At 38.2% G+C, this 9,778-nt stretch overlaps 1 protein-coding gene across 2 annotated transcripts in view; it reads left to right on the plus strand.

Moving 5' to 3' along the window:
- Nucleotides 1–899: 899 nt before the first annotated feature.
- The window catches only part of LOC109858302 (PH domain leucine-rich repeat-containing protein phosphatase 2), a 63,833-nt gene continuing 54,954 nt past the window's right edge, over nucleotides 900–9,778 (plus strand). For both annotated transcript variants that reach the window (XM_020435405.1, XM_020435406.1), the window contains exons 1-2: nucleotides 900–1,192; nucleotides 5,218–7,085. In XM_020435405.1, coding sequence (XP_020290994.1) covers nucleotides 5,325–7,085 — 1,761 coding nt within the window. In that variant the 5' untranslated portion in view covers nucleotides 900–1,192; nucleotides 5,218–5,324. The remainder of the gene's footprint in view (nucleotides 1,193–5,217; nucleotides 7,086–9,778) is intronic.

Raw genomic sequence — 9,778 nt, forward strand, 5'->3', positions numbered from 1 at the left:
TGGGAATGGCCTCCTTCGTGTCGAGTTACGTTCCAGCGTGACGCTCCTAAACCGCCTCCGGCAACAATGCACCGTGCTCGTGAAACGTTCCGCAAATTTGAATGTTGCCGCGCTTGCGTGACAGATTGTGCACTGTAAAAAAAAAAGCGAGTTTGTAACAAAAGCGACAATTTATTCTCGCGCAAAAACAAAATTGATAAATGGAATAACAAGTCAATTTAAATATCGGCAAAATAAAAAAAATTGAAATTGACAAATTGAAACAATGGTGTCGGTTAAAATTTATCGATTGTATCAATCAATCGATTTGCGTGATAATTGTGAATTTTGGATTCGTTTGATGAGATGAGAAATTTCGAAATTTTCGAATACGCGCGAGAGAATTGCATGTTCGAGATTTCATATTCAAGAATCAGAATAACTTCGTCGCGCGCGTCTCGGAATATCTCGACAGAGGACACCCCGTCCTTGCAATCTTCGATTGTCAAGTCTTCCCGGACATATCCGAAATTCAATCATTCTCTTGAACTATTCACCGAGCGAAGCGGCATCAAGAGCGGAAGTACATCATTCTGCTGCCATTGGTTTCTCCCGACCAGGGCCAGCCGGCTTGGGAGGACACACCATATCAATCTATCCTTCTCTTTCTCTACAAGCCACACATGTGACGCAAACACGTGCGAAGGAGAGACCTTTCTCTCTGTCTCTCTCTCTTTCTTTCTCTCTCTCCTCCCTCCACTTGGACTCTCTTCTTCTCTCTTTATCTCTTCCGTTTTTATCCTTCCGTGGCCAACAGGTAGAAAGAGAGACAGGTGGCACGTCGATGTATTCATGATGCCGGGTGCGATACTACAATTGTGTGAACTCTGGTCAGTGTCCGTGATGACTACCTCGTGAATCGACGTGTCTCGTTTTGCGATTGAATTTCTCTCTTGTGGAATTAATAAAGTGAATTATTATATTAGTGCGAAGATTAAAGATTATTAATCCACTGCCGCGGCGGTGGTGGTGCTTGGCAAACAAAAGCTCGGAACGTACGAGTCAGGTTTCCGAAATCCTTTCGCGCGCGTTTGTACAGCTTTCCGGTAACTATTCGAATCGATCGATGGATTTGTGCTTCGGCATACGAAGCGCAAATAGAACTGTTAAGTGATGAGAAACTGAATTGAAGTGAATTGCAGTGCGTTTAATGGTGTGAGTTAAGAAAAAAATAAAGTTTGGTGATTCTCTCTCTGTCTCTTTCATATTGTACAAAAAGAGAGAGAGAGAGAGAGAGAGAAAGAGAGTCAGTGTCAACGAAGAAGCATTTTGTTTTTTTAATCAAACGTTGAAGCAAATATTAATCCGAGCAGATTTTTCATTTATCGCGCAAACAATTTCGAAGATCAATGTTTACAAAAAATAAAATCAAGAAAAACTATTTCGCGACAATTTCTACATTATTGATTCATTATTTCACGTGAAAAATATGTGTATTTGATTTCAATATTTCAAATATATATAAGTATAGGAAAGATATAAAGACACGCGTGAAATTATGTGTGAATTATTCAAAAGAACATTTATGTAAATAATTCACGTGCATTTCTCAAGGGGATAAATAGGGGGCAAATTTCGAGAAAAACATCACTTTGCTTCCTCTCTCTCTTTCTCTCTCTCCCTCCTCCTCCTCTCTCTCTCTCTCTCTCTCTCTCTCTCGTGATATGTCAATTTCGGTTTTCCTTTTCGAACAGATAATGGATATCGATCGTTGCACCGTATTCTGTTAACTAGAAATATTTGTTCGATAATAGTGTCAGACGACTCGATGGGAATCGTCGCGGTCAGTGCTTCGCTGACAAATAGCCTATCTATGGTATTACCGTTAATGATTATTCACACAGGTATAGTTGACTAATATTTGTTTCCGTTAACAAGATTGTATGTGTGTGTACGTGTGTGTGAGTCTGATTTACAACTGCTGCACAGCTAATTTCCAATCAAAACAACACTATCGAAATTGCAGACGCCGAGCATCCTCTCTCGATTCAAGTTAGTCGCGTTTCACATTATCACCGCGAGTCGCGAGATTTCGTTACGAAAAAAGACACCTCATTTTCCAGTTCTTTCTTCGCGTTGCATTCGCGATTCAGATTGGTTCGCGCGCGCGAGTCTGCCGTTGATCGACAACGGCACGATTCAAACCCTCCACCACACCCTTGTCGCTCAATTTATACGGAGCATAATGCCGCGACACGCCCCGGAAACTCGCATTTCGTGAGAAAGGAAGCTCTTACCTTCTCTCTTTCCTCTCTTTTTCTCCCTCTCTTTCTGTTTTTGTGTATATCTTAATTTTCTTTTAATAATATCTTACATTTTCTTATAATTTTTTATATCAGTTAGCATCGACGAATACTCTTACATCAACAACGCACATTTTATAAAAATTTCTTCTTATTAAAATTTACAACCATATCGTCATTAAGCAATGTTAATTTAAAAATTTCCACTGAGAAGATGACTTTGAACAAATAAAAGTCGAAACGTTTGAAGAGTAATCATTTCGTCAAAATTTTTTGCGCAACATCCTGCATCCGGTTCGAACGGTCCATTTCACACACACACACACACACACACACACACCAATTTGAAATTTTCATTACGAACCAAAGGACAGCTCAGTTTAAAAAATTTATAATTTTATGTTTATATACTCACTTTTATCTTTTCTCTGATGCACTATCGCGTGTTTAGATTGTTTTGTTTCTTTTCTGCCTATGTCGCGCTCTTGTGGAAATTTTTTCCAGAGCGTTTAAACACTAAACCGTAATCACACACACACACACACATAAAATCAATCAATGAATCTCTCTCTCGGTATCAATTTTTCCGGCGAAAGTCCGCGATAAACTCAAGACGAATTCCTTTTCGGGACGATAGATAAATAGAAAGCACGGGCTACGTGATTCGAAGCCGCAAGTGCAACACGTATTCGCGTCTTCTTTCTCGCCCTTCGTTCTGGCCGTTACCCGCGGATTACTTTCACACGTTTCACGGTTATGTATTTCGCTCCGGTCTGGTGTCTGAAAGGTAATTCCCCTGCCGGGATCGAATTCTCTGATCGGTTGACGGCGCGCCGCGAGCGCGCAACGTGACGCGACGTGCGTCGAGTCGTCGTCGTCGTCGTCGTCGTCCCGCGATCGGCTGGATGTCACGTCTCGACGAGACAGATTTATCGTAAAAGCTCTCGGTGTGAGACATAAATAATTCACCTACGCGAGAGATGTGCGTCTCTTCTCAACGGTGTTATTTAAAAGAGAACTCGATACTTGTTATCAATCTTTGGGGAATCGACGTTTTTATCTAGAAATATTCTGTTTATCCACGTGTCAAAACTCAAAAATAAGAAAAAACTCTATAAGCGAAATATTTTTTTAAAAGTAAATTAATTAATATTCATTTTGTGTGAATATTTTGAATTCAATTTTCAATTAAAAAATCTATAAAATAACTTCGGGACTTTGGAGTTTTATGCGCATCCGAGTTTTTATGTCGCATAGAAAGAAAAGAGACAGTTTATCGCGCAATCATCTTTGTTACATGCCTTTATCACATTAGTATTGTGTTGTGATTTCGACTTTTTATTGTTTACTATTAACAAAACACCATCGTCACTCTTAGTCGATTTGTTGTAAAATGATTACTACAAGATTTCTAAACAAGTTTAGTGATTATTGTGCGATATATAATTGTAGAAAGAGGTAATGTAATTGTAGAAAGGATATATAAAATATGTAATTGCAGAAAAGATATAAAAGGAAATATGTAATTGTAGAAAGGATATAAAAGAGTTATAGCAAATTACAAGCACGTAGCTCTCGCACTCTTTATCCAGCTAGAGAGATGTCATATATTCCACCAGTTTGAAATATACGGCGAGTTTAACGTGCGAGATATGTGCGTAATACAGTGTTTGCGCGTGATACGCGTAGTACTATCATATCATCCAGGGAGTTAAACCTCAGCACACACACATTCTTTTCACGCATTGTTGTCAATCCCTTGCCTATTATTTATTAATAATACATAATGTTTCAATGTGTTTTACGTAAGTAAATACCAAAAAATGTCATTGGAAGAAAGAAAATGTAGTTTTAGGATTGTTTTTATAAGTCGTATATATCCGTACATGACCATATAACCCACTTTTATGGAATATATGAAAAAAATGCAAGAATTTTTTCAACTTTTTTTCTATAGTATAAAGATGATTTTTTTTAATAATAAAAAACAGTATAACATACTTATTATAACGTATTTAGTATAACGTATTTTTTATAACGTATTTAGTATAACATATTTATTGATAAAGTTCACTTGTTTTTAACATTGTATATAAATACTATTTATAAATTATTTTTAATTTATAAATACTATTTATAAATTATTTTTTCGGGTTATATCATAAAACGCAGTTACTCTATAAACATTTATAGCACGTACAATCAGGCTTGGCTCTTTTATACTGGTTTTATTATTTTTCTTATATATATATAATTAATATTTTTTTTATATATAGCTTATACACAATTAGCCGTGTATAATTCGCCTAATTTATAGAATAGAATAGAATAGAATAGAATTTATTACTGGTTCCCCTCAGGGTTACAAAATTATATACAAAAAAAACCTTAACATCTAACTTACTTACTAACTTACTTGCTAACTCAGTCGCCGACTTATCCTACTTACAATTCGCCTAATTTATATATTTGTTAGAAAAACAAAATATATACATATACTTCGTGTATTATACGAAAATATCAAATGCGCGTATATAATACAACACAGAAAAAGAATCGCCGTATCGATTACAATCGTGTAACGCACGCACGAGACGCGTCGTGCGTTGCAGAAACGAGCATCGAAGCGTGATATTTTGTACAATTTCCCTCGTACGTAAAAAATGACAGCAATACATTCACCGTAGTGTATTAGTGTAATCATTTACTCAACGATCTGTCGCGATCCTATTTCCGTCATGTCGAAATTTTGCTATTCTGCAATACGCACAGCCTATTACCCTGATCCCGTCAATTTCGTGATATCGACATCGTTCGTTTGTGTCAATATATATCACGCGAAAAACTTTAACAAGTGCGATCAGTGTTAAAAACACGACGAACTTGTTTATTATTTCGTCAAATAATAAAATTTTTAAAAACTGCAAAATGCAAGGCGTCAACAGCATCAACACGAATGAACACGATCTAGCGCTTTTTGTGTTAATTTAACAAACAAATATCTGTTCTCCCGATTGGTGAAAAAAATTCTCGAATTCTAAAATGCTGATCGCAAGCGCAACCAACAATCAAGCGATCGCTCCTTCGTCATCTGTGAAGCTACGAAGATCCCGCCGTTTGTCGTCCACCAGAGGATTAAGGCAACGAGCAACCACGAATCTTCCGAAGGGCTCTCTTCATTTGGGCCAGGATCTTAATCAGAAACTCCGTCCGCGTCCTGCAGAGACGGGCAAAAGCGTCGACGAAGACAACACCGCAAGCGGACTACCGATGAATTGGGAGATGAACGAAAGGATCAGTTTAAGCAGCGGCTCCAGTATTGGATTGGCAGTTCGTCCCGATGGCAGAAAAGGCATCGAATTCAGTGAGAATCGCAAAAGAGAGACGGCGGATGGTAGAGCGAAAATCAACGAATGCCCTTCGGAACGGAATCGCGAGGCCAAGTCTTCATTGTTATCCAAACCGACGTTGGAGCTAATGAACGTGTCTGGTTTCCCCCCCGTGAATATCGATCGGAAGTATCGCGGCACAATCGGGATCGATAAAGCTAACGGTAACGTTCTCAAGAGCGATTCGAAGTACGAAATTGGTATTCCCAGTTCCGCGACAAGAAAACAGAAGCGACAGGACGCGCTTAGAAAGGACAATATCAATACAGCTAGAACATGGAACGAAGATAAACCCGGCAATTCTATCGCCAAACGTTTGGAACTAATTCACGAGCTTAATCAGAAAATCTTGGCCAACTACGAAAGGTTTCAGCAGAGATCGAAGCGCGTCAAGAGCGCGAAAGAGCAAGCGAAAAGCTGCGCCAAAGACAGAACCGACGGTGAGGAACACATTTACGCAGAAATCAAAAGAAAGAACAAGACAAGTTCTAGAACGAGCGACCGAAAGAATCAGAATATTCTCAAACAAGATGTTCCCGGTCGCGATACTTGCAAAAAGAATTCTCTCAGACGAGGAAATAATCTCGGTAAGTCGAACTTGTCGAAAAATTGTTGCGAGAAGAAGATCAGCAGCGTGGAGGATCGAGCGGAGACGGAGAACTCCGATCCGAGGGTTAAAAATAAATCCGATCGGAGAATCGTTTGCGAAAATACAAATTTTAGCATGTCAACCAAGGAGAATGTTTCCTGTCGAGCGAGCGAAAGATCGACGTTATCGATAAGCGCAAAAAATACGAGACAACAGTTGCTGGAAGAAAGTTCGATATTTTACGGGAGCGAAGACGTAAATCAGATTGAATTAAATACCGAAGATTATTTGGAGAGTTCCAAATTCTATCCCGAGAATTGCGATTTGTATAACAACGAACCGAAGAATAAAGACGCAAAGGTGAATGCAAAGGATAACATTCCCGAGATCGATCGATTCGAATTGCGGAAAGACGACGCCAAATCGACGCCGAGGAAGAACGGAGATCCACTCGTGATGGACGAGAAGATCTTGGAGAGCGAGATTCTGGAGAAGCTGGATGAGACGATCGACAGATTCGATAGCGAAAAGACGCAGCCGACGTCCGGGGACGTCAGCAACGAGGATAAGGACGGCAGTTTCAGCACGGATTCTATACAGAGTCGGAGCCTTTCGAGCGCGAAAAGCTTGAAGGACGCTAACCTACCGGATACCTTCAATTCCTCTTGGGACTCGGGAGTCGGGGTGGACGTTGGCAAAGGAAGCGGATGGGTGAGAATACACACCGGTATCGAGAGCAGCCTCGTATATCTTACTCTAGACACTACAGCCAAGGACGTCTGCAGGGACATGCTGCTGGGAGACGACTTGTCTCTGTTTGTCCAGGTAAATGCCAGTCTTCTTGCGGCTGATTGTTCTTTCAACATCGCGCCGGTTTGCGCTCGCTTAGTTCGAGACGAACGAACATTAAACAAAGTACACCGCGCGAAATTATATCGCGGGTATGCTTGTCATTTCGATAAAAATTTTTGGTCGCTTCTAACGCTTTTTTAACACCGATAACAAAAAACCCAACGAATTTCGAACTTTCAGAAATATCAAAATAAAAAACTTGCTCGCGATCTCACAAAAGTACATCATTAAGAATCTATAAAATTCAAATCTAAAATTCTCAGATTCACATTCACTTCCGTAAATATTGGGGTTTTTTTTTTTTTTTTTTTTATCCTTATCCTTAATCACCCAACTGTCGCAAAGGAATGGTAGAGATAGTCCGCGTGTTGCACTTTACCGCCGAGAAACAGGCACGAACGTGGCCTGGCTTCTCAAAGATAACGATGTATGCGCGAGTAATCAAAGGACCCTAAGACTTAAATAACCTGGCTGGCTTGGTGAAAGAAGTTTCGGCTCAATGAGACTGCTAAAGCCACCGAGCTGAAGTTAACCACGCTCTTTTGCAAGAAAGATGAGCTTGTATTTTACGAACCTTTATATATCCCAAGACATTTAAATATCTTATTATGTTCTTGTAAGCGTTAATTGACCGTAAGCGATTAATTGTCGCGAGTTACTTTTATTTATAATGCAAACTACAAAATCAAAGTGAAGTTCAAAAAGTAAACGATCTGCTTACACGAAAAAGCACGATCAAATTTTTAAACAAAAACTGTATCTAATTATTTATATTAACATTATTATTTGTCGATTTGCACGGAAAACAAAGTTTTGCTGGAATAGCAAACAAGATTATTATATAGCCAGCCAAGAAAAATTTACTGACCTAAATTTACTAACCTAATTAAATGTTTTGTTGCTTTGCCAACAAAACAAAAAATTCAGTAGGCAAAGTTTTCTTGGTGTTCGTATAATAAAATTTTTTTCTGTGTAAAAGTATAAATAATAAAAACTATAAATAAATAGTATATAAATAATATATAAATGACAAAATTTACTCACAAGTATAAATAGCATAAATAGTAAAAATTTTAGTAAAAGAAAAATACAGCAAGTTACAGATAAAAAAAATATTTTGTTCAAAATATTATTTTTATCATTATAAAGCAAGTTTTTATATAGACACCGAAATGATATTTTTAATCGAGTATTTTTACATGAGAAAACGAACATGCATAAACGAAAAGATGAATTCAATGTTTGATTGAGTTTATTGCTTAAACAGCATATTTTCCTGCGTACGTTTTGTTGAATATTCGATTTTAATAAAATAATTATATTACAATATATGATCGTAATGCTTATCGCGTACGTGTGTTTATCGTGTAAATTAAATACCGCATACAGCCTGATTGTGTGACAAATTCAAAAATAAAAAATAATTATAAATAAAACTTTATATTCTCGTAAATAAAAAATAACGTTACGTTGTCACGATAACGCGTTAAGATTATTATTGTTTTGCTCCTCGGTGATATTGTAACAATAAAATAAATTGCGCTTTTGCGAAGTAGATTTTTTGCCTGTTATCCGTATGGTTGGCCGCTCGAACGGCTTTCGTGTGGTGGAAAAGCAGACCGACGCTCTTCTGCGGATTTTATTCCGTGAATTTCTTTCCGTGCCACTGTGAATCTCAAAATCCAAGTCCATCGAAAATCGCGGCACGACTTTTAAAGTAACTCTTTAACATAATTATTCCGAATACGTAGTCACATTTGTTGCTACAAGTAACCGTAGTTTGACGTTATTTATTTATCAAACATGAGAAAAAAAAACTCTTTTATTTGGCAGTCGCAAAGAACGAAGTTGTAGAACAAAGAACATGCCGTTTTTGATTCTCGAGAAGTTTATTATGTCATCCATACACATATGTACAGACGGACATGTATACAGTGTGTCTGAAAAATTTTGATACAGCCGAAGTGTGAAGATAGATTGAGTCGATCTGAACAGAAAAGTCATTTATCATTTTCGCAATATCTATTGAGATATTAATTGATTAATATGAGCCAATGAGCGCGTAGGAAGCGATAGTCCCGATTTTGTGAACGTGTATAATTTTTATTTGTAACGAAAAAAATGACTTATCTCATTCAATATTTTAGCAACGAGAGACACGCAAGCAAACAAGCGTGCGGCGTGTGACGCAGCTTCTTGCGATCAGCTGATTTTCACACAACAGAGTGCACCTGAAAATCATCCGAGTCCGAGCTATCGCTTTTCACGCGCTCGTTGTGGCTTGCATTAAATAATTAATATCTCAATAAATAATTCGAATCTTGCAAAATGACAAACGAACTTTTTTCCGTTCCGATTGACTCCCATCTATTTTCATACTTCGGCTGTGAAAATTTTTCAGACACCCTGTATACATACAAAACAGGTGCGGGCCACTATCACCATGTGTGAGCGGAATTTTTCCCGAGGCGAACCGAAAGTATCAGACCTCAAAGTTCCGCGGAAGCAATAGAGAGAAGAGTCCGGGAAAGGATCTCTATATTTTCGACGCGCTCAGAGATATTAAAAGTCCACCGGTTGCCGAAGGAATCCTACCGCTGCGCTACGCTTGTCGGATGGAAGTGAAGTTCCTTCGCGTCCGAGCTTGTCATTTAAAAAAAAAAAAA

Source organism: Pseudomyrmex gracilis, unplaced genomic scaffold, assembly GCF_002006095.1.
Source record: "Pseudomyrmex gracilis isolate BER0280 unplaced genomic scaffold, ASM200609v1 scaffold_197, whole genome shotgun sequence".
Taxonomy (NCBI): Eukaryota; Metazoa; Arthropoda; class Insecta; order Hymenoptera; family Formicidae; genus Pseudomyrmex; species Pseudomyrmex gracilis.